Source organism: Fusarium mangiferae (assembly GCF_900044065.1).
Source record: "Fusarium mangiferae strain MRC7560 genome assembly, contig: FMAN_scaffold015, whole genome shotgun sequence".
Taxonomy (NCBI): domain Eukaryota; kingdom Fungi; phylum Ascomycota; class Sordariomycetes; order Hypocreales; family Nectriaceae; genus Fusarium; species Fusarium mangiferae.
Window position 1 is genome coordinate 1,199,805 of NW_024573935.1, and position 23,307 is coordinate 1,223,111.

The 23,307-nt window shown below is 47.1% G+C and overlaps 11 protein-coding genes across 11 annotated transcripts; 8 read left to right on the top strand and 3 right to left on the bottom strand.

The window, feature by feature from the left end:
• Window positions 1-779: 779 nt before the first annotated feature.
• On the top strand, window positions 780-2,112 carry FMAN_13025 (uncharacterized protein; the record flags this gene model as incomplete). Its single annotated transcript, XM_041823536.1, has 2 exons — window positions 780-1,502; window positions 1,549-2,112. The coding sequence occupies 2 exons, from the start codon at window positions 780-782 to the stop codon at window positions 2,110-2,112; spliced, it is 1,287 nt and encodes a 428-aa protein (XP_041689106.1).
• Window positions 2,113-2,454: 342 nt separating this feature from the next.
• On the bottom strand, window positions 2,455-4,415 carry FMAN_13026 (uncharacterized protein; the record flags this gene model as incomplete). The annotated part of the gene is made up of 6 exons (XM_041823537.1): window positions 2,455-2,680; window positions 2,730-3,266; window positions 3,316-3,479; window positions 3,540-3,811; window positions 3,878-4,072; window positions 4,139-4,415. 6 exons carry the CDS (start codon window positions 4,413-4,415, stop codon window positions 2,455-2,457), a joined length of 1,671 nt encoding a protein of 556 aa, XP_041689107.1.
• A 1,125-nt stretch (window positions 4,416-5,540) lies between these two features.
• FMAN_13027 (uncharacterized protein) lies at window positions 5,541-6,590 on the top strand (the record flags this gene model as incomplete). Its single annotated transcript, XM_041823538.1, has 1 exon — window positions 5,541-6,590. One exon carries the CDS (start codon window positions 5,541-5,543, stop codon window positions 6,588-6,590), a length of 1,050 nt encoding a protein of 349 aa, XP_041689108.1.
• Window positions 6,591-6,936: 346 nt separating this feature from the next.
• On the bottom strand, window positions 6,937-8,013 carry FMAN_13028 (uncharacterized protein; the record flags this gene model as incomplete). Its single annotated transcript, XM_041823539.1, has 2 exons — window positions 6,937-7,545; window positions 7,609-8,013. The coding sequence occupies 2 exons, from the start codon at window positions 8,011-8,013 to the stop codon at window positions 6,937-6,939; spliced, it is 1,014 nt and encodes a 337-aa protein (XP_041689109.1).
• A 478-nt stretch (window positions 8,014-8,491) lies between these two features.
• On the top strand, window positions 8,492-9,611 carry FMAN_13029 (uncharacterized protein; the record flags this gene model as incomplete). Its single annotated transcript, XM_041823540.1, has 2 exons — window positions 8,492-8,794; window positions 8,850-9,611. 2 exons carry the CDS (start codon window positions 8,492-8,494, stop codon window positions 9,609-9,611), a joined length of 1,065 nt encoding a protein of 354 aa, XP_041689110.1.
• Window positions 9,612-10,173: 562 nt separating this feature from the next.
• FMAN_13030 (uncharacterized protein) lies at window positions 10,174-10,641 on the bottom strand (the record flags this gene model as incomplete). The annotated part of the gene is made up of 1 exon (XM_041823541.1): window positions 10,174-10,641. The coding sequence occupies one exon, from the start codon at window positions 10,639-10,641 to the stop codon at window positions 10,174-10,176; it is 468 nt and encodes a 155-aa protein (XP_041689111.1).
• A 1,243-nt stretch (window positions 10,642-11,884) lies between these two features.
• FMAN_13031 (uncharacterized protein) lies at window positions 11,885-12,604 on the top strand (the record flags this gene model as incomplete). The annotated part of the gene is made up of 1 exon (XM_041823542.1): window positions 11,885-12,604. The coding sequence occupies one exon, from the start codon at window positions 11,885-11,887 to the stop codon at window positions 12,602-12,604; it is 720 nt and encodes a 239-aa protein (XP_041689112.1).
• A 2,178-nt stretch (window positions 12,605-14,782) lies between these two features.
• Window positions 14,783-15,553, top strand: FMAN_13032 (uncharacterized protein; the record flags this gene model as incomplete). Its single annotated transcript, XM_041823543.1, has 1 exon — window positions 14,783-15,553. One exon carries the CDS (start codon window positions 14,783-14,785, stop codon window positions 15,551-15,553), a length of 771 nt encoding a protein of 256 aa, XP_041689113.1.
• A 1,994-nt stretch (window positions 15,554-17,547) lies between these two features.
• On the top strand, window positions 17,548-18,734 carry FMAN_13033 (uncharacterized protein; the record flags this gene model as incomplete). Its single annotated transcript, XM_041823544.1, has 4 exons — window positions 17,548-17,807; window positions 17,867-17,889; window positions 17,939-18,344; window positions 18,392-18,734. 4 exons carry the CDS (start codon window positions 17,548-17,550, stop codon window positions 18,732-18,734), a joined length of 1,032 nt encoding a protein of 343 aa, XP_041689114.1.
• A 550-nt stretch (window positions 18,735-19,284) lies between these two features.
• Window positions 19,285-20,151, top strand: FMAN_13034 (uncharacterized protein; the record flags this gene model as incomplete). The annotated part of the gene is made up of 1 exon (XM_041823546.1): window positions 19,285-20,151. One exon carries the CDS (start codon window positions 19,285-19,287, stop codon window positions 20,149-20,151), a length of 867 nt encoding a protein of 288 aa, XP_041689115.1.
• Window positions 20,152-21,059: 908 nt separating this feature from the next.
• On the top strand, window positions 21,060-22,651 carry FMAN_13035 (uncharacterized protein; the record flags this gene model as incomplete). Its single annotated transcript, XM_041823547.1, has 2 exons — window position 21,060; window positions 21,123-22,651. Coding segments are annotated over 2 exons (1,530 nt in total).
• Between the last annotated feature and the right edge of the window lie 656 nt (window positions 22,652-23,307).

The window sequence follows — 23,307 nt, forward strand, 5'->3', positions numbered from 1 at the left end:
CTTGTTAATCTCCAAAAGTAAGCACTACTTATTGTAAATCACGGTTTCTAGCCCATATCCTATCACAACCTGTATAGGGAAACATTTCTTCCCGGGTCTGATATGACAGACAGATAAGCATCAGCATTTCTAGCCGTAACATTCCCTCGTATCCTGAAAGCTGTTCTTTCCCAAGACAACTCCCATTTATGCTTCACGACTGTACTTTTTTCTTTTCATTTCTACATTCAGATAACAATCGATGTCGCCGTACTATCAAAATAAGCTGTCTAACGAATGATCGTCGAATTTGTTTGACTTCATCATGTCATTCTTACTTCTCAATAGATGCTACCGCACATCTGTTCTGAGAACGGCCAAAACAGCACAAGAACGGTAAGTTACTAGCCTGGAAATGGTATGCCTCATGCTTCCGAGGTATAGCACACAATGATGAGAGATGTTGACAGAGTTTCAAGTTGTTTTCACCACAGTAGGAGATACTATGGACGAACAACCGCCAGCAAAAGGAATACACACCCTTTAACCGTATGGGACTGCGAGCCGGTATGTCGACCTTATGACGTGGAAACTTCTTCTGTAGTAGGTTCTGAGTGACAGCTAGCTTTATCAGAACATGACGCCTATCCTGGGATGGGCGCTCAAGGGAGATATAAATATCGAACGGATGAGCGACACGCTCAAACTGTCAGTTCTCCGTAAAGCTCCGTGGCTGGCCGGGCGCTTGGCATGGAGAGAGAAACGTGTAAGAAGTCTCATCCATTCTTGATACCCATTTCATGTTCATATATGCACTTTTCTCAGGCGCTGATACTTTCCGGCTCAAGTTTGAAATCGATATACCCGAAGCGTCGCAGGAACGGTCTGAGCCCTTCAAGGTCACTACGTTCGGAGCACCAGATCGAGCCCTGCATGAGATTCTCCCTAACTACATTCCTCGTGGATCGGCGTCTCCTTGTGTTAAACGATTCGACCCTCGTAAGGTCCCCTGCCTACAGCCTCTAGCAGCCTTCACGAAAACAGCCCACCAGTGTGCAAAGCAGAATGGGCGGTTGATGCATCTTCACTTTGTGAGAGCCAAAGACTTAACTTTGATGACTGTCGCATGGCAGCATGTCGTACTCGATGCACCCGCTCTGAGACTGATAGTTGCCGAGTGGGAAGACATTCTCGCGGAGGACACACACATGCTCTCCCATGATCCGGATAACCATGGATCGGGGATCGATGGACTAAAGGACAGACCTAACTTGAATGCGTTGACCAGTAACCTTCAGATAAATCCCACCTCGTCCCTTCCGGGATGGGCAGCCGTCACTCTTTGGGGTGGATTGAAGTTGAAACTGCTCTCAAAGTTTTATAGTCTTCGTTATCCGCGCACATTTGGAACGGCGTACATGCCCCCAAATCTTGTTGCGGCACTGGTCACGCGGGTAAGGTCGAACGCAGGACCAGGAGTAGTACTCTCGCGAAATGACATCGTTGCTAGCTGGTTTTACAGGGTAAGATTATCACAGATTCTCTGCTTCGATATTGACGAAATAAAAGGCAATATGCGAAATTTATTCACCAAGAATATCTACGACCTTATCTCGAGCTGTGAATCTACGTGGCAAGCATGATCTCATCTCGCCCAGTGTATCAGGCAACGCTTTAGGCCTGGCCGTCATGCCGAGTGTTGAATCTGGCCCACTTCAACATACATCACTTGAAGATCTGGCGCTGGCAACTCGCCGTTCGGTAGAGAAGTTCAAAGATCCAGAATACGTCTCTAAATTCATGGGTTTCAGGATGAATTGCGGTAATACAAACCGCTTTGCAGTTCCAGAAGTGAATCTCAGCAATCAGCGATGTCTCATCACATCTTTCGTGAATCTCGGACTCTCGAATCCGAATTTTGGAGAAGGAGTTTCGGTAGAGAGGCCAGTGCAATTGACCATGGAGCCGGTTGTGATAAGAGTCATTGATGATTCTAGAGGCGGTTGGAGTTTCCATGGAAACTTACCACGCGCAGCTTGGGATGCTTTAGAGAAGAACATGGAGCGAGAAATGGAAGAGCTTGCCGCAAAGTCCCAGCGGAAAGCAATCGAAACCTCTGTCAAAGGGGCTTAGGAGAGCATTTACCATAACGAAATCTAATCAAGCATTGGGTGCCATTTACTTCTATTGATCATTATTGCGAGTCCAAGCATTTCCTTATCGTATGTCTTTCTTTGCATGGCCTTGTCCAATTCTATTCCTTTACTCAATAAGTAGCCAAAAGTTTCTTGACACTAAAACTCAGTCATGAATCAAGAGAGATACAATGCTGTCATGCAGGAGTAGCTCATCGGACCATTCCGAATGATATCAGCTCGATAGACGAGGCTGCCAAGGTGCTTTAGGCAAACCACTAGATATATGACTAGAAGAGTAGACACATCCATAACTTCTGTAATCTTGTCGAATAATCTGTCAATGAGACTTGCCCTTCCAGACAAGATCGTTCGCTTTGATGACAAGATTATCGATCATACTATGGATACCAGGGCCAGGAACGGTATTGGGCGTATCTCGCTGAAGATGAATAGTTCCAGCTCGCAGAAGCTCGAGATCAGCACGCGCTGAGAGAGATTTTGGTTTGATAGATATACTCCAATACAACGTTGCGATCGCTGCCATGTAATTGTTCACTTGAAATCTGCTATACAGTAAGATAACAACCACTACCAACAACATCCAAAACTTACACAATAGCGCAAGTTTTCCAGTCACTCCCATCGGAGGCATTGTTGTGTTCATTCAGGGCTTTGATGAGAGACCGGGCTGCCTCAAGACAGATAGCTTCACTTGCTTTAAGACGTCCGCTCATCACGGTTTGGGCCTCGCCAGTAGCTGATGATGCCAGTTTCATTGCCAGCCAATGTATCGAGCGAAGCATGTTAAAGTACTCAAGGTGGATGCAAAGAATATGTGCATACCTCTCGGGGGACACCAGGATTAAGTTGTCAGGTCGACATTCGACCGGTAGGCTATCTTTCCACTGGATTAGGTCGCAGTCGAGTTTTGCAATCTGGCTAAGCTTCCAGGCGCGCGACTCGCTTCCTTGTATCATGTTGCAAAAACGGTTTTGGAAAGTATGGATTTGGAATATCCAGGAGTAGATATACGAGAAGTTGGGAAGTAAGGACCCATTTTCGGTTGTTTCAAGATCCCCAGGGGTTTTGGAAAAGGATAGGTCAATCTTAGCAACAGCTGGAGGGCGACCCTGCGACATTGAAAGCGTCCTGGGCGTGTCAGCGACTTTAGGCCTAATCCGTTTTTGGAATGCCTTACGCATCGAAACTCAAAGCAATCCACCATAAGTTCTTGGATTCAGATGAAGTAAGGCTCGTTTGTGACGGGAGTCTGTCAAGTCCTAGACCTTGGGCCATCCGGACAGCCAATCCAGAGTAAGTCCACGCAATCCCAGCTTTTGCAACAGCCATATAATGAACAACCTAGAAAAGTATGTGTTAGGTTCTGTCTAGACGTGGAGTAAGACGATGAGTTTGACTTACGTGTAACAGTACGATCTGCAAAGATAGCTCGCCTGGGGACGAAATGCAGTCCTGTAGCAAGGACCAAGCTTCACGGTAGAGATCCGCGGTGGTCTTGGCATGTTCTGTGGGTATAGGATTCATCAACGAGCCTATTGATATGACAAGATAGCACAAACAATGGTCGAGAGCTCCAAGCTGATTTCGTGCTTCTGAATACATCATGTTCAGGCTTTGTCGAATCTTCTCTTGATCAATGATAGGGTAGTACGTGTTAACCTTCCTGCAGTAACCTATTACGCAGATGCCAAGTCAGCTATGCTAGTGTTAGGTTCTTCGTACCTGCTGCTAACACTCACCCTCAACGCATTCGAAAGCTATCTGCCGAGCTGGCAACTGACAAAGTGGAGCAGGGGGTGAATATACACCAGCGTCATTGCTGTAGTGATTAAGTTCGATCAAAAAGTCTGCTGTACTTGGCTGTGCAACTGTCGCTTGTGCCTTTGACGCATCGTCGACGCATGAAGCAACAGTAGCCCCAGAAGAATTGATACCTAGAAGTAGCGAAAATGTCAGCCAGGCTATTGGGCGCACTAAAAGATCTGCCCGGTAAGACTCACCAATATGCACGCTTTGTTTTCCATTTTGAGTGACTAAAAGTTCTGCTGGTCCCAAAACTTGAATATCAGCATCACACTTTGTCATCGAATTGGATAAGTCATCCATCAATTCCTCCCCTGCCAAGTCTCGGGAAGTTATAGAGCCAAAATGCCCATTTGTCAGCGAATCAAAGAGTTGAAAGCTGCCAGCTGTCCGCCCTGATGACGCCGCCTCGGAATCACCTGATGCCCGAACGTCACCATGGTGTGTATTTACATCTTCTAGCCCAGCAAGCATTGTTTCATCGAAGTCCCAAAAGTTGGGCGCGTTCTCTGCCTCACATTCGTATATGAGATTGCCAACATCATTATCATAGGCTTCTTCTTCGTTACATATTCCTGCGGACCACAACCGCGTGGCAGAGCCGTCATCAGGGGCAGTAGGCGTTTTTGCAGATCTTGTCGAGATCGAGGAACTTGTACTGGTATTGTTCGTTGTCTCGACGGACGTAGGCGTATGGATGTGTCCACCATTACGGCGCGTAGACTGAGTTGTGCGCCCCCGAGGCCCATCGTGCGAGGTACACTCAGCCCCGTATAGCTGACAGTTTAAACATGGATGCTTATCAGGGGTACACTTGAGCTGCACGAAACAACAGGAAAATATTGTCAATAAGGAATGGATGAACTATTGGTGGGAATACAATATGCACTAACCCTCTTCTTACGACAGTAGTCACACGCCCGAGCCACACGATTGACGCGGGGGCGTATCCGGCTGGTATCAAGCAAAGGAGTAGATGCCATAGACGTGTTGGAGAGCTGAGTTGACGCAGTTTGCCAAGTGATAATTATGCCTAGGGCGAGATATTCTGTGAATCGGAAGGACTACGCATCGCGGGGTTTCATTGGCGCACAACAGCGGTGAAACAGCCTATTACTAAGCGGGAGTTCCATCTCCAAGAGACCGCGTCTCTCTAGCTCGTGCCCTGTGCTGGGGAGATGACATCATGCACATAGCTAAGTCAAAACATGAATAATTGCAGAAAACCATTGCTGAACCAAGGCTATGATTCGATTAAAACCTCGGTGCAGTTAACTCGCTGGATATGCTTCTTTATTAATAACCTCTATATAATACCTCAATAGACATCAGGAGTTGGCTATTACCTAGGGCTATGTTGCTTCGACTAGATGGATTATGACTTATGTATCCACAGCATTCCAAGCCTGCCCAAGTGGGCCAGTTCCGGGGAATGTTGACCTAAATAAAAACACTCCAAGAGACAACTTCCCCGGAATGCTTCAAATCCGGGGACCACTAAGAATAGCACAGGTACATATACCATGTACCAAGCAAGGGAGCCCCTTCAAGTCTAAACAAGGAAAACTCGCCATTCTTCATTTTTGCAAAACAGTCACAATGCATATCCTAGGAATTGCGAACGGAACGCCTGGTGGGAATTCGGAGATTTTACTGAAAGCCGCGTTGAGGGCAGCAACTGAAACATACCCTTCTATCACCACCTCATGGATCCACGTCCCTTCCCTATGGATTCCGCCCAGCTCGGTACCCCTCGAGAGCAGCTTGAATATTCCTGGAACCCCACGGTCAGTATCTGAGATACAGCAAGGCGTTAGGGATGACCGCAAAGCGGTACTTCAAGCGATCATGGCCGCTGATGCCCTCATATTCTCGACTCCTGTTCAGTGTCATACGCCGGCCGGGGGACTCAAAGCTCTAACAGACATGATCCTGGGGCCACATACTGATGCTGCTTTGGCCCATAGGGTTTCTAAAGCCCAAGACTCCGGAGACAAAGATTTGGCCAACATACCTTTTGATCCACAACTCTTGAAACCCCGAGTCGCCGGTTTCTTGGCTGTTGCTGGATCGACAACGCCTGACCAGATCACTATGGTACTACCAACGCTCCACCTCTTGATATATAGCTTGCATGCCAAGGTTATCGATCAAGAGGTTCTTTTGGGAAACATTATGCCTGGAGCGGTCGTTTTCAACAACAATGGTAAAGCTGTTGAACGTGCTGAGCGCTTGGGCATCAACGTTGCTGGCCAAATCGGCAAGTCACACGACGAAGCTCAATACCTCGGTCCTATACCTCCAGGTGCATGCCCCTACTGTCACCTGTCCAAAATCGATTTCTTCGGTCGCGAAGACAACAAAATAGGTTGTATCACGTGCGGGGCAGATGGCTACCTCAAGATGGACTCTGACGGCGTTGTGCGACCTCATTGGAACAATGACTCTGACCTTTCATGTATCACGATGGCTGGGAAACAGAAGCATGTGGATGATCTTGTCGCATGGACGAGAAAGGAAACTGAGACTATCAGGTCAAATCCAGAGGCGTCGAAAAGAATCGATGAATTGCGCAACATCGAAATCACCGCGGCCGTTCCCATTGGTGGCCATGTAATTGAGAGTCTTAAGAATCGGCACAAGTTGTAGAGTTCTAGTGGGACAGATAGATTTGTGAAGGACACGGAAGATGAACAGGAGATAATTAAAGTTTCTAATATTTAGCTAACTCAAAAAGATTTACATACCGTGGTGCAGAATCTGTCAACCTGATGCAAAGTGATTAATCCAACGTCTTAGTTTCGGATATTGACTTAACTGGTCTATTTATACTTCTCAAGTCTCAAAGCTACAGGCTCAAGGCAACGGCTATCATGTTAGAGTAAGTAAACCAAACATTCTGCGAACACTGAAGAATTCTACAAACACGACTGATCTCAAGCTATGAAGATTTTGTTTTTAAGGTAAAAGATTAAAAGTCTTATATAAGATTTCGCTACATATTGCTGTGCGGTTTTTTCTTAAAGCTCTGCATCAATACACGCTCTAGAAAGTCAAAGCCCTTTTGCTGAGTATACCATGTTTTCGATCCTTTGATCAAAGTTCCAAGGAAGGTATGTGGCTCGTTCGCAACTTCGATAAATTCTGTTTCCACTCCATGCTGCTTTAACTTATCAGCAAACCGCTGGCTTAAACTGATGGGCACCAAAGCGTCAATATTGCCGTGGACGATAGCAACTGGAGGCCAATCTCTATCTACGTTCAACAAAGGGTCAATCAAATGCAAGTCGCTAGGAAACGGCGGCCAAATCACGCTGAGAATCCTTCCTTGAGCAATAGCCTGCAGTGCGAAGAGTTTGCGCTTGCTATCAAGCTCGATATCCAACGTGGCATCAGGCAGGGGGCTAGCCGTCTGACCCTCGAGAGATAGGCCGCCGGCAAAGATATCTTTGGCTTCGTACAGCCTGGCGATATCAGATGATTGGAGAGATACGATCGGTCGAGGCAGCATGCCATCGATTGGCTGTAGCCAGCTTTCATTGGAAAAGTCCTTTGGGCCGTAGAAGTCAAGGATCGCAATAGGAGGAGCCGGAACATTCCAGGCCTGATAAAAGAATGTAAGAGTGAATCCTTTAATTTCGCAGCTTGCCTAGAAACCAGTACTTACCAGAGACAGTGCTAGAGTTCCCCCAGCTGAAGCCCCCATGGCCATGATCCGCTTTGTATCCGGGCAGACGGTTTCGGAAGACTCTTTCAATGCAGCTTCCAGTCCACCCTCCTGTACCCATAGAAGAGCATCGCGAGCATCACGTATTGGGCCTTCGAGAACGTTGACCCCCGGGCAGAGACGATACTCGACTGAGAGCACAATCCAACCTCGTTCAAGGCAGTCCTCAATCTGATCTGCATTGTTCATTCCTGAGTGGCCCAGCATAAATCCGCCGCCGTGGAACATAATCAAGACGGGCAAGAGATCATACTTCTGCGCAGCACGGGATGATGGGATATGAATATCTGTAGGGATACTTGTCTTCCCAGCGATTTTGTAAGGAACACGCAGAGGCTTAGACATCGCGTCTTTGTAAATTGGTAATTGGGAAATCGAAAGGATAAAGTTAAGCAATTGAAACAACGTTGAGGCTCTTTTTTTGCGAATCGAAGGGTATTTTCTTTACATTGATCTCAGTTCTGTTTACCGTGCAGATACTCTCCATTCGGATGAATCTCGGGCCCTTTCTCAGAAAGGGTCTGTTCCCCGGGGCCGGGGTCCGGGGACATCTCTTCCCCGGAATTTTCTGTTCCCTGGAGCGAGTTTGTTTCCGGGGGAAACCCCATATTTCTTCCATCATTGGCGAATCCACCCCAATTACGGCGACAGGTAATAGAAACGCGTATACATAGAAGAACCAAGCTTCTTTTCCTGTATAGATACACTTATCGTGCTACACTTCACAACACGTTCCATACCCATCGTTCGAAGCACACGAACCCATTTGTCGGCATTTTACAAGCTTTTATTGAGGACTTCTATTTAACATCTTTTCATCAAAATGTCTATTCCGAGATCAGACAAGCCTGCGGGTGCTTCCACGCCATATATCATTCCCTCGCATAAGGGAGAGTCCCTGACACTGCCGGGCGCTAAGAGTGCTATCCGCATTCTAGCATCAGCAAAAGAATCGGAAGGTCTTATCTCTGTCTTCCACATGGATGGCGTACTGGGCGACCCGGCAGGTTTCCATTACCACAACCATGCCCATGACGTTTTTACGTGCACGCGTGGTCAATTGAAAGTTTGGGCAGGCGATAAGTGCCGTATTCTGTCGCCAGGCGACTTTTGCTATGTCCCGCCGGTGAGACTGGATTCATCTGGTACATGTTACTTTTGGCTAATCCTGGTTGTTTTAGGGAATTGTGCATCAGCCACAGCTTCTTGGTCCATACAATGAGACTCTAGGGCTGGTCACCCCAGGCCAGTGGGTCGATTTCTTCCGGTTTATCAGCGAACAGTATGATGGAGTGCTTGCTCCTGAGTTCGATTCCCGGAATGCAATGGCTGCACTTGGTCCTAAGATTGGAGAGATTACCAAGAATTACGATGTTATCTTCAGGCCTGACTTTGTCGGCGCTGAGGTGGGCGAATGGACAGAGGACGACACCAAACTTCCTGAGAGCATACAAGCTTACTACTTAAAAGCGGACACTGGCCCAAGGTATTTGCTTGGTGGCATACTCAGCAGGCCGTTCATCACTACTGCACAGAACAATGGCCAGTTTTCTATGACGAGCATTGAATCGAGCAATATGCTTGGAGGAAATGTCCTGAAACACGCGTTTTCTTTCAAACACGTACACCAGGTTTACTGTGTTTTGGACGGAGCGATCTCGGTCAGCGTGGACGGCCAAGTCGGCCAGGTTGGAGCTGGTGATACGATATTCATCCCTGCGGGTACGCAGGTCACGGTTCAGTTTGAGGCCAAGTATGTGAGATTCTGGTCCTTTGCGAGCGGCGATGGCCTTGAAAAGGTGATCGAAGAGGCTGGTGGGTCATTTGAGGGTGTTATTGTACCTGACGAGGCCCGGCAAGTAGATGCGGGAAAGGTTCGAGAGGTGGCAGAAGCTTTGAACGCTAGCTTTGAACTTGGCAATGTGCAGGAGCACAAGCTGTAAGTGCTTGAAGAGCGCATCTCATCCTTATACACTCTGTTATTGCTCTTTACCCCTCTTGTACATGGATTCCGTAGTCTAGTTCTGAATTCCTGCATCAAGATGGATTATCTTGCTTTCGGTACCAATAGGCATTTTCTCTTGCGTGGAAACACTTGTTCCAATTTTCGGCTAAACTGGCCAATATTGGCTGGTTCTAGATTTATTATCATTTCAGCGATTGGTGTCTGCCCATTTCTTTCGAGTAGCATAGCCATTCGACATGCATTCGACAGCTTCATACCAGCGTCCATATCCGGTAGCCAATTTGCCAAGGGTTCTACCGTCCGTTGTGTAGAATCTATCATTTAGTGATGAGACCCTTCTATACATGGCGAGTATTCTACCGTGCCATTTGCTAAACTGAAGTCAATAGTAGTATATCCATAGTTACTAAAAGGATAGTTCTCAGTACAACTTAAAATCACAATCAGAGATTCAAACAGTCAAACACCTGAAGTCGGATTTACAGTATATAGTCAAATAGTTTAAAGTTATCTAGACTATTTCAGATCCAGTCTGGAAATCAAAACTGGTGATATTCGACTATTCCAAGTCTGCGCAGGTTGTGAGAGGCAATCTCGAAAGTAGCCCCCTCCCCACAATCCCCACCAGTCGCAAATCCACCACCACAAACATCCTGAACCGAAACCGAGATGCCCGTAAAGTTCTCATCAGAGTCAACCTTACCAGGAAAGTTGTTATCTCCAGCCTTGACTTCACAGCCGTTGATTCTTCCAAAGGCACTGGCAGCGCAGTTGAAAGAAAACTCTCCCTCCCAGCAAGACGAAGTGATCTTGAGCTCCATGTTGGGGTTGGCGCAGGGAGAGGCGTTACCGGGGTAGGACTCGCTGTAGAGTTCTTTGCCTGTGTTGTCGGTGATGGTCAGGCCGCTGGTGTGGCCGGTTTGGGTGCCGCCGGGGCCGCCGGTTGCGAAGTCTCCGCGGGAGTAGATGAAGTTGAGGTTGTTGGCGGCGAGGGCGGAGCTTGCCATTGCAGCAGTGAGAAAGAGGGCTTTGAAAGACATGGTGTATTGAGTCTAGTTGCTTGAAGAGTTGTTAAATGAAGTTGTGTGTGAATGATTGTCGATCTCGAGCCGGAAGGAAGCGACCTCAGCGCGATTTATAGCTTTTCCTTCCAACTGAGCAGTTTCGATTCTAGGCTGCGCCAAACTTTCTGGTATACCAAATTAAGCATGCCGAGACGTATGTTCCTTCGAGGTTATCATGATATCTAGGATCCAAATCCAAATTTTATACACCGCTCGAAAGAGATACTATAAGAAGTAATCGACCCGCTTCCTTTGATGCTGATCGCAAAACCGCCTGAAAGATCGGCACACTGCCCCATCATCCTTCCAAGCTGCCAGAATCGGTAGTTGTATCTATTTCTAATAGTCAGGTCCGATCGTCATTAAAGCCCCCTCCTTGTTACATTGGGGATGGGTACTTCCCCGTACGGAGAATAATTGAGTCAGCGTGGAGATTGTATAATGTTTTGACATGACTTTTTTCTTTCTGAATGTGGCTGAATATACGAATCTTTAACGGCTCAATCGACGACGCTCTTGTGCCAAATATGGTTTTGAGCGTGCAATCGACACAACGCGCACTTCTCTTCTCAGTTAAGCTAGAAATCCATATCTACGGTAAAAAAAAACACGCGATCCAGACTATTGAGGCTTGCAGCAATAGTTTGGACTACTATGCACGAAAGTGGTCAAACGACTCAATTGTGGCTGTGAGATGCATCGCTAGCAGCCCCTGCCAACGGTGTAGACTTTTGAAGTTATGCTTCATGTCTATAAAGAGGGCCATGAACTATACAGATAGTTGATTCTGACTGACAATTGCTGGAATAAGAAGTATGTATTTTATAGGGAGTCATACTTATATATTATCGAGGTTGTTAAATCTCTTTGCATCAGTGCTCTTGTACGCTAGTTCTTGTGACTAGGCTATTTAGGGACAGATTATTCCAGACTCTCCGCTATATTTAAAGTGGCTGGCTGGCTGGTGATCTAGACCTTTTTCTAAGACAAGTGGCTCTATTTAGACCATCCTTAGTCTAGATATTGAGAAGGGAGAATGCTTATCTTTATGTATATAATAGTTCTTATTCCTGTTTACTTCTTTCATTTTGATACCGCAAACCTTGGTTCTGGACTTTTGACTTGAATATTGCCTACCCTTCAATCCCAGCTCTCCCTCCGACCACCTATTATATCCACTTAAATCATGGCGACTTCTCTAATCTGGAACAACCAAAATGGGGTCCTTGCCATCAATCGCGACAATTTGCGGGACTTTATCAACCAAAGCCTGCAGAACTACATTCCAAGCGTCTGCTTACAAGTAGAAGCCCGCTGCGAGCAAGAGGGGTTCAGCTGCAGCATGAGTTCCAACGTTCGTCCTGGCGGTCAACCCAATTTGAGTGAGGTAACGGGCGAGACGGTATTATCCTATAGCTATAGTAACCAGAGCCACGATGGGGCGGGCATCAACGACAACTTGGGCTCGTTCACGCTTGGCACAACCTACAACATGGACATCCAGTTCACCAACACCAATGGAAGTACAACTATCGTCATTTCCCAGCGTTTAGTAATCAACTACGACATGAGAACGTTCCAGACCGCGACCAGCGGGAATGCGGTTGACAAGACTATTGTTGATACTTATACCCTCACCGTTGACGCGAGTGGCATCCTGGGCGCCAGTGTGGACCCTGTGATTACGGACAATTCAACTGCGCCTGATGATCTCATTCAGAATTTCTTCACTGATTCCGATGGGTTTATCCAGGAACTTCGAATGTTGGGCGACGCTCTTCAGTCAACAGCGCTGAGGGTCCCTCTGTCCAACACGGCAGCATACAGCTTCCCAAGCGGACAAACCTCCACTTTCAAGAGTGTTCAATTCTCAGACAATCAGGACCTAGTTGCTTCTGTGGTATAGGTTGATTCACCGCTCTTTCAAATTTGCTCTTCCAGGCAGGGCAGGCATTCTTCGACGTTGGGGATATGGAGGAACTGGAAAGCAGTACTGGTAGCTGTTCTTGTACTTATGTCACAATTGGGCTTCATTTGCCAGCTGTTGCAGTAATGTGGCTGATCAATATACTTGACAGATCCAATTGAAATACGTATTCCTATGACCGCTTATGCATGTTGTATCCTTCCAATATCAATACCTCCACTACTTTCCACTGTGTGATCATTCTCTATTGCTGCCCCCGGATGACTTCCCTCAAGGATCTCTTTTGACCACTTACTGACAGTGTCAAGCATCAAACTGAGGTTCAGTTTCCGGTATTTGGATCTTCCGCAGCTCCAAGTTGTCGTGCAGAAGAACACCTTGCTCTCGTAGATATCCAATCGTTTCCCTGGTCCATTCCTGGCATCGTCGCAGAGGCTTCTCAGGGTCTATTCTTTTGAGTCCATCATACTGCTTTCCTGGGGGAGGATTTGCCTCACAGATTGCTTTAACACGAGGCAAATCGTCGACTACAATCACTCCTATCTCTGTCCATGACTCGAAAGTTGCTTCGGACCTGGGACTTTAAGAGGTTTCCCTTATTTCGAGAGTAAATCCATTCATTGCATTCCCCGTGCCATTGAAGATGGTCCCCTCCTCTTTGTCGCTTTGTTTTGATAAAAATTGCATGGTGGTTTCGTGGCATACCCATAGATTCAACGAGATAGACTGAGTAATGTGACATTCTCAAGGAGAAGAGATATAAGGAGAGTTATGAGGCTGGTAAAGAGAGTGTAGAGTGTCAGGATATATAATATCGCCAAACTTATAGGCAATTACTAGGCAGGTAAAAGGTTGTATCTTGAATAGGAAGGCCAGGCGCCGCTATATTAACAGAATCCACGTTGGTTGCCTGGCTCCGTAGGGCCGGATGTGGGGACAGCTATTTTGAGCTGTGTAAGCTCCAAAGAGTTTTATATCGAAGCAAAGTACTATTTGGCGAGCCTGGTCGGCGCCTGGGATATTATAAAATGCCTTTTTTTTCGGAGACAGATGAGACCGTGGTGCCATGTTGCGATTAAGGCCCAGTGGCCAATGAGTTTTGGAGATGGCTGGGTTATTCCAAATCGCTGGACGTTTACGGATTGTGTCACTTGACTTTAGTCAGCTCTCGGTGATTGAGTAGTGGCTATCTGATCCCATATACAAGTAACGGGCTTTTGAGATGCGGCTTTGCATTAAAAGATAAAATTAAGACAGTGGTGTCTGTGCAATACTTTTTTCTTATTTTCTGAAGTGAATTTAATCGACTGTCACCGAGCTCATTAATGGCAGTTCAGGGTAGGTCAGGTAGTGGCCACTTGAGCAAGGTGAAAACACATATCAAACTTGCCCATACACCCCCAAAATTACATGGCCTGGTCGCCAACATACAGAATTAAAATGCTAGGTCTGATCAATCATCTTGGCAATAATTAAGATGATGCCGTTGTTTCCGCAGCTGTCACTGCCAAGCCAAGAGGGACGTCTTGACTAACGTCACAAGCGATCGAGCGTCCACAGGGCTAGAGTCCCTGTAATTTTTGAATGCATTGTGGCCAATCACTGCAAGACCCTCTAAGCGAGGACACATTCTTCTTATCCCTAATTCGTCAATTTCACGCAGCAGCATGTTAGTGCTTGAGTATCTCGCCAAAAGCGGTGGGTATATCCACTTGCACCCTTGTCTCGGGGATTTCCATCTGGGGAATGACTCCTCCTTGGCGAAAATCTCCTTTATGCACGAAGTCGCCCGATTGACATTCAACAGCTGTGATGTCTGATGGCGAAATCAAGCCATGTAACAAATGTATATACGGTTTTTTACAAAGGGAGGCCCGGTATAACGATTAGCAAAGATAAGCTCAATGGGCTTGCAGCCTCTTCCACCGATCGTGCGATTTATCACGCCAAGATCTCACGGAAGGCAACCGGGCGAATTATGGATGCTGGCGCCTAAACCCGGAAATTACAGCTGACAGCGCTAGTCACTTCAAGATTTATCCGGTGAAGGATCGCATTTTAAAATCTCACGATAGCCCATTCCTTTTGCCTCTGCAAACTTCCATTCACGTCACTCTTTCACCCGCTCGTCATTCGTTCAGACCCAACTACTCAACCATGCATTTCTCAGCTCTCGCCGCGCTCGTCGCCATCTCTGGCTTCGCCTCCGCAGAACCCAACGGCTGGTCCAAGACCAAAGAGGCAGACGACAGCCCCTCCAAACTCGACGACTGCGGTTGCTGGCCTATCTACCAGGCTATGCTCAAGTGCCAAAAACTCAAGTGGCCCAAGGAAGAAACACGGGACTGCGTGTGTATTCCCAACCCCGATGGGTGGTACGGCTCTATGGATGGCTGCCGCACTTGTCTGAGCTCCAACTCTGAGCATGAATTCTTCGATAATACGGCCAAGCTGGTCACTCAGCTATTCGTTTCGTGCACCAACGCTGGCGGCGGCGTTACCAGCGATGGAAACAGTATCTGCGCCAGCAACGCGTACCGCGAGGCCTGTGTATCGCTGGGAGCAAACGGAAAGCCTAGCTGGGCTAGTTTCGAGCAGGAAGGAGTCAGCGGAAATGGGACTTATGTGCTGGATATCAAGGAATTCGGCGCAGACGATAATGAGTCTACATCCGCGACAAGTGCGAAGACAACTACCAAGACGACCACTGCTGAATCCAACGGTAGCACTGAGAGTACGACCGTAGCCGTGGCTGCTACTGCTGGTACTACAGAGACATCTTCAGGCAGCGCTACTTCGGATGCGACATCGGGAACTGAGACTCCTGTTACATCGGCTACAACAGCGCCAAACTCGGGCATGAGACTTGCTGGTCACGGAGCTGTTTGCATGGGTCTGGTCGCGGTAGTTGGTGCCATGTTGCTTTAGTTTATACTGTGTAGTATTCAGATGCTAGAGTTGACTATGCTGTTAGTAATACCTTAATAATACGATACTTGCTTACTGCTAAAACCCTGATCCTTGAATGATAGTTGAAACTCCACGAGATTGTTGACCCTTCAATCACTTCTCAATGTCGCCCTGATTTCACTAACTCTGAGATAGAATGTCGAGATCCAAGATTGAAAGATGAGAACAGATAATGAGTATAAGTATCCGGATCTGAGGGCTAGTCTGGCATAAGGCTTTCCTATATACTTCGTTTCTTCAGCTTGCAGACTGTTGTAGGGTTAGATATATAATGTCGACAGCAGACAAAAGCTTGTTATCCTTATAACAGTCCCTGGCATCACAAAACTGAAGGTCTCCAACTCGATCCTGCAATTAAATACACATACGACAATTCTTCTGTTTCACCAGCTTGAGTTCAGAACTTCTCCTTCCAAAATTACATCTCACATCCAATAATACCCATTCTCGGTGCCGTCATACCTTTGGACCACAAACACTTAGTAATTGAACGGCAAATGATGGCCGTTATTAGCGGTTGGAGTGGCTTGTCGACTACTGACTTGGGCGAGATAGGCAAACAGCCCAGCGTGACGGCCAGTCAGTTATGAAACATAGATCGCCGCCCCGTGATCATTCAATGCTGCGAAATCGAGCTTTGATCAAGTCATCGCCGTTACTAAAATTAACAAAAAAAATCTTCATCCTCCCGTTGAGTCGTTCCCCCGCACTTTCTGATCGACAGGGCTAAGATCGGGGCTCAACATCGCGGTTCCGTCTCAGCCCAACGCGCGCCCACGGACGCGATGGCTGCGCTTGCAATCCTCCACAGATAGTAACAGCAACAGAGACCTTCGACCTTGTCCTCATTGATCCCAATCTAAATCGATCTAAATTTGTTTCAACGATCCTTATTTCCCGTACACGGCCTCTCGTAACAACTAATTGCAGCATCTCCAATCCAAGGAAAATAAAATGCGACATTCATGGGTCAAACCAATTGGATGCGTCCCGCACGACCCCGGAAAAACATAAAACAGCCATGGTCCGATAAAAACAGGTCTCCCCGGGGCTCCCAGCCAATCTGGTGGGTTTAGTGTTTAAGGCTGACTTGGACAACGCTGTGCCGCTGCTAGCTTAGTGGTTCCATGCTTGTTCCATGAAAAACCTAAACGCCATTTTTGTAACCCAATGGGTCACGTCCAGCGGGGGGATGCGTGTTCCCAGCGCAATTCGAAGTCTTGGAACGAGGAGCTGGTTACATTATGGCTTGCCGTGACGACTTCTTCACTGTTGGCCCTGTCTGCCGTTGTAGTGATAGATCACTGCCGATTATGCCGTGTCTCAGGTTTCGTGTCAATAATTGAACGGCATATTTCCCCAGACCACGCTCTATTGGACTCAGCTCTCTGTGCCAGCAGTCACTGCAAGCCATAATGTAACCAACTCCTCCTTTCCCCAGACTCAGCGCAAGTCTCAGCTACAATACCCCGAACCTATCGCTTCTTTTTCATCCCAATGTAACAATTTCCCGAGTCACGACACTAACTCAAAAACCCCCGTGGCGTCAGCGGATAGCGTCTAGGCCGGTCCTCTGGCATTGAATCTGCGACTTTTGGGTCGCAAGATCGGCTGCTTCACTGCTCAATGCGCTATGATCGCGGCCGGCGCTATGGCTTTGGGGTTGTGATCTTCATGCATTAAATTGAATCGTTAGTGGGTGTTGGGCACTGACTCGTACTGACGATCGAAGCTAACGGCGGTAGTTTCCAAGTACCCGGAGCCCCCCCTCCCCTTGGTTTTGCATATCATGGATACAATGCCCAAACCAGGGGAACATGTCTCAATTTTCGTATTGAACGTCTTTCGTACAAGTCATTATATCTTGGTCCCGCTCTTGGCATTGCTTTCTTTGTTTCTTTCAACAGTCATCATATCAAAGTTTAGTACTCGTTCCTCATTACACTCCAGCCATGGCGGGCTTTTTGATTCCCCCGTGGTACAAGGCCGAGACCCCAAAAGATCTGGAGATGAATATTGTCAGTCTTATCTTTGGCTTCAGCATGGGCGCATCAATGTTCACTGCTGGCATGGCCATCAAGCAGACGATGCAGGCGTACCAGAGAAAAAGGCTCTTCAGTGCATACATCGTCATGTGCTGGCTTGATTGGATTGGATGCAACTGCATGGGAATTATCACTTACTGCTGGTTGCGAGGCTTCGCACCCCCAAGGTAATTATCCTCCTTTCTCTTCTTATCCCCACGCATACTGACTCGATAACGCTCTCTAGCTTCTGGGTCTTTTTCTTTATCAGTACGTCATCCTATCCGCAGTCTCTAACTTATACTTACGTCTTCTGCAGTTGTTTTCTGGAGTATGCAGATCCAGTTTACCCTCCAGATCATCATCAATCGAATATCCCTCCTCCTCGGTAACAAAACGAACATCAACAGAGTCAAGTGGGGAGTTGCAGTGATTGCGAGCTTGATCAACATCAGCGGCTTCTGCATCTGGGTACCGGCTCGCTTACAGATCTCACACTTATACGAAGAGATCAACATCGTCTGGGACCGAACCGAAAAGGCTGTCTTCTTGATCGTCGATCTAGCGCTCAATCTCTACTTTATATACTTGGTTCGGTCACGACTCATCGCTTGCGGATTGACGAAGTATACTGAGCTGTTCCACTTCAACGTCGTTATGGTTATTATATCAGTGTCGTTGGATTGCGTGCTGATGGGAGCTACATTTCTACCCAGTCCTGTCGTGTCAGTATGCCCTATACCTACGTTGCGTCATATCTAACATCTATCAGCTATGTCCAGTTCCATCAACTCGTCTATCTCCTCAAACTATACATCGAGATGAACGTCGCCTCTCTTCTCGGCCACATAGTCAAGAGCTCAAGAGAGCAAGACGCTAGACCCTCCGAGGGAGGTCGACAGAGGGTTCGCGATGAGTTGGTTAGCGGTCGGATGACTACGTTTGTCACGGCGAGTCGTACAGGTCATGTGCGACTGGACGATATGTCGCGAGATGACTCGTATAGAAGGACACCCGACTGGGAGAATGGCATAATGAAGAAGGTAGAGACCAAGGTCGTCTTTACAGAATCCCAGGACCAGGCGTCCACTTCGGATCAAGAGCGAATGGTATGAGTTTCTTCTGTCGGAGTATACAGACATTTTATGATAAACTAGCGTCTATATTCACTACTATGTAACAATTATATAATGAGTAATGTAAAACATTCGTCCCGAAGGACAAGTGGTTGGATAAGCATTAGCCGCCAATGCATGCCCTTAATAGAAATATTACTAGCCTCAGAACATAAGCAGTAAACCCAGTGATTCTGAGGACGGGCAAAGTCTTGATGTGGCTCTATCGGGTCTTATCATGACTCCAACGTTATGGGATCCCAACAACTGTTGCAAGGTAAGCCAAGACTGTAGCGCGTACTGTTCCGCGTCACCAACCTATCTACAGCTTCTGTGCCTCATTTGATAGTCAATCACAACGCCTCAATTGATCTGACGTAAGAGCTTCTCTCGCACTCGCTTCATCCTGTTCCTTATCCACCAATCCGGGCTTGATATGGACACAATAAGCTTATTCAGACATGCTCAAGAAACGAAATATATAGCAGGACGATGTGCGGATATTTCCCTCTTCTCGATGATCTCAAAAAATCACCATAGAGTCCTAACCATGAGCAAATCTACGAGACCTAGCAGCTTTCCAGGCTTCAGTCCCTTATCTGATAGAGTATTCGTTCGTCCCGGTGAAACGCCGACAGGCACTCATCCAAACCCTGAACACCCCCGCACTGTCGTCATCTACGGCTGGGGCGACGCACCTCCAAGACACATCTCAAAGTTCACCGATGTCTATCGACAGTTATACCCCCATGCCAAGCAAGTCGCCGTCCTGTCGCCTATCTACAAAGGCTTCATCGATCATGTGGCTAAACGCACAGAGGACATGCTTCCGGTTATACACGAGGTCTTCCCCAACGATGCATCGGATGGCCTAGTCTTGTTCCACGCCATGTCCAATTCTGGGACTCTCAACTACTCGGCCACCTTGAATGCCTACAAGGAGAGGTACAACCAGCCGATGCCCCATACACTGACGGTCTATGACTCTACGCCTGGATCGCCATATCTCACGTGGGATAATCTCATGCGATTTTCTCACGCCATGGCTATCGGGCTAGCAGCAAAGCTCCATTTGCCATTCATCGTGACACAAGTGCTTTGCGCCTGGTTCTTCGTTCTGATTCATGTATTCGACTCCCTTGCGGGAAGAGAATCTGCTCCCAAGTTTAGTCACAGGATCTTCACCAATGAGCAATGGGAAAGCAAGAAGAGCACGCGACTATTCTTGTACGGAAAGGGAGACATTCTCATTCCGTGGCAGCATATTGAAGGATATATGGCCGCTTCACGCGAAGCTGGATACCCTAGCGAGGGGCAGGCCTTTGAAAGTGGACACGTTGGGCACATGAAGAAGGATCCAGAGAAATATTGGGGGACCATTCAAGATTCTTGGGAGAGGGCTGCAGGTAGACTATAGAAGGCACTAAGGATGAGGTAAGGACTAAACTGTTAGATATAGGTAAGTTTGTAGTTTATAGTAATAAATTGTAAGTTTTTCATGGTCTTAATAATTTTACTATTTTATATTATAAGTTATATCTTTTACGATTTAAATGAAAATAGAAAGGAATTAAATGTCATTTAAGTAAGATATAATATATATAATAATGTATAGAATATAATTTTATTTAGCTATATACCTTTGTAATTGTAAGTTATTATAGCAAGGCGCAAACGGAAATGATAAAAATAACGCAAAGAGTCTGAGATGTAAATCATACAGCCACTACTGTACACGTGAGCTACTTCTTGTGTTACGTTGGGCCTCAATCGAAGTGACTCTCCACAGCCTTATTAGGCTCGCAATTGCACCAAAAGCTGCAAGAGAGCCTCAATTGCGACATTGAACCTATGAGCGCTTTGTGGCCATGTGCCCGCCTCGGCTGCCTTGTAGGCGCAGCCGCAACAGCTGATGTCACCAGAATCTCGCGCCACTGATAATCAGCCGGCGCATATGCCTTGTCTTGCATGCAATACTGACTGCCTTTCGAATTCTTGTTCTCTCTACGGACTGAAACGGAGTGCTTCCAAAAGGAGTCTGCCTGCATCATCACTTGACATGGGGGTATATAATGGTGTGACCCCTCGGACACAGTTGGTGGGCTGACATGCTTCTCATTCTGGACAAATCTTTACCGCAAAAAAACAATTAGATTGCTCGCTGTTGAGGGCCTAGTAATGTTGCCCCATAGAGCCAGTATTACTAACGCAATCCTCCAATTCAAGCACCGGACCTCGACTTGTTAGCGTTTCCCTTTCCATCTTAGCTATATAGCATATATCATTTGCCTTTTCAAGACATCCATACTGCTAAGAACTGCAAACAGTGAGTAGATCTTTACAATGAGCTTTTTGTCACTCCGTATCTACGACTGACCTGCATAACAGTGTGCGGTGGGCCAAGTTGTCGTCTCATCAGTGCAACGAATGCTTGCGACAGGTTTCCTCAAGTTAGTGTAACACCAAGGCCCGAGCCAAATCCTGCCGATAGGGACGAACATGCACTCTGGCTGCAAGAATATCAGCAGTGGGGAGATGTCAAGTGCGCTTGCGGTGATGGCTACTTTTGTCGGCGTCATGCAATCTGGATTCCAGGTAGCGACGTTAAGGACGGGATTGCATTACCGCGTGAAAGGCAGCACGAAGGTTGTCCCAGCAGTCACTACCAGCCCACGCGCCGCACAGAAGTAGTAGCAGATACAGAACAGGCAGCCAATCTGGAAGATCGTCGGCAACAAGGCAAGGACACTCGCAGATCCTCAGGTCGGCACTCAACCTCTCGAAGCCAGACTAGTTCCAGAGATGAACCCGAAAGGCCATCAGCCAGTTCATCTTCCCGGCATAAGAGGTCTAGAAGTGATAGACCTCCTGTCAGTAGCGACAATCGTCGGAATGAACGGGCAAGTGATGAGGCTTCTGCTAGGTCATCAGGAGGGTCTTCTCGTCCGCCAAGGACTTCTACAAGTGGAAGAAGCAGGAGAGACTCCACGTCCCGCCGGCCCGCGGCTGCCAGTGATGAGGGATATAATCAATATCAGGGAAGGGACAACCCATTCAGTCCGATATCTGGGGCCAATACCCAAAGTAGAAGCTCCAACCAACCAAGGCAGAGGACAACATACCAAGAGACTCCAAGCACTTATGACGATTCTACTGCTTTTGGCCGCTACCCAACCATGGCAAGCAACACTTCAAGAACTATTCAACCTCCATACCAAGATTCAGCTTCATATAGCCAGCCATCTCCATACTCACAACAATTCGCATATGGGCAACAACAGGCCTTTGGACAGCAAGATCCATACCAAACCCAACCAGCCCCTCAATCACTGTCTTATGGACAACAGACATCAATTCCACAAGGTTTATACCGTCAGGAGCCAGCAAGACAGCAAATGCAATATCAACAACAATCTGCAAACCAAGATCCATCCATAACTCCAAGGCCCTCAAACTCATTTCAGCAACAGCCCGCAGCACAGCAACAGCCATATAATCAACAACCAGTATACCAACGCCCAACCAGGACTTCAAGAGTTGCACCATCATACCAGCAGCAATCAAGCGCACAACAAAGTACATACGGACAGCAAAGCACAAGGCAACAAGAACCAGTTACTTATGAACCAGAAGTCCAAAATGAGCCGCCACTGCTGTCGTCATATAACCCGCAACCCCCGTATCAGACATATTCCTACTATCAAAGTCCCGGTAGAGCTACAACGCGAAACTACTCATCATACGATACGGAAACAAGGCCCCAAGAGAATCTTGAGACAAGAATGGCGAACGTGAGGCTTGATGAGGACTCATACAGGCCGGATAACTACGATGATGGGCTTTCATCTGAGGAGGAGCCCGTTGAATACGATTCAACCCTGAGACGTCGGAGAAATAGAGGGAGTGGCGGACAGTGAGTTATCAGGATGAAACATAAAGGTGGTTTCATTTAGACGTTTTTGGTTTGCACTTCATGCTATGCCTTCCATGATATTATTTGCGTGTATTTCAGCTTCATCTATAATCAAAGTTTTATTGAAGCTTTCAAACTCGGATTTAAGCCTTCGATCTGTGTAGTTACGTACATTTGTTGCTCCTTCAAAACTGAGGCCACCCTGCACACCCATGCAGAGTCTCAGCCTAATTCCGATATGCTGTTCTGGAATTGTGATTGCTTACGGTAACTTTAGTCATGTAACACAAACCCCGCTCGCTCGCCTCACTTTCGAAAGTACCGCGCCCCTTGGGCGCGGAAAGTCGGGTCACATTCTGGTGAGAATTACACCAAGTTATTCTTGATTATCTTGTTTTCACCAGATATTGTACAAAGTTGAGGCTCTAGCCTTGAAGCTCAATTCTAATTCAACCTTGAAAATGAGGCTTACTCAGAGGGATGTGCAATTAGGCAAATTTGAGTCCCTACCTGCTTACCAACCTCTTCACAAAAAGAAGGTGTCGTTCTCGCCTACGTGACCTTTACTCATTGGGTCAGGGACTTCTGCCAAGTTACACAGATGCTTCGCCTGAAACATCGTGGTCAGGTGCAATTGGACTTATGACGCCCTTCAACAAG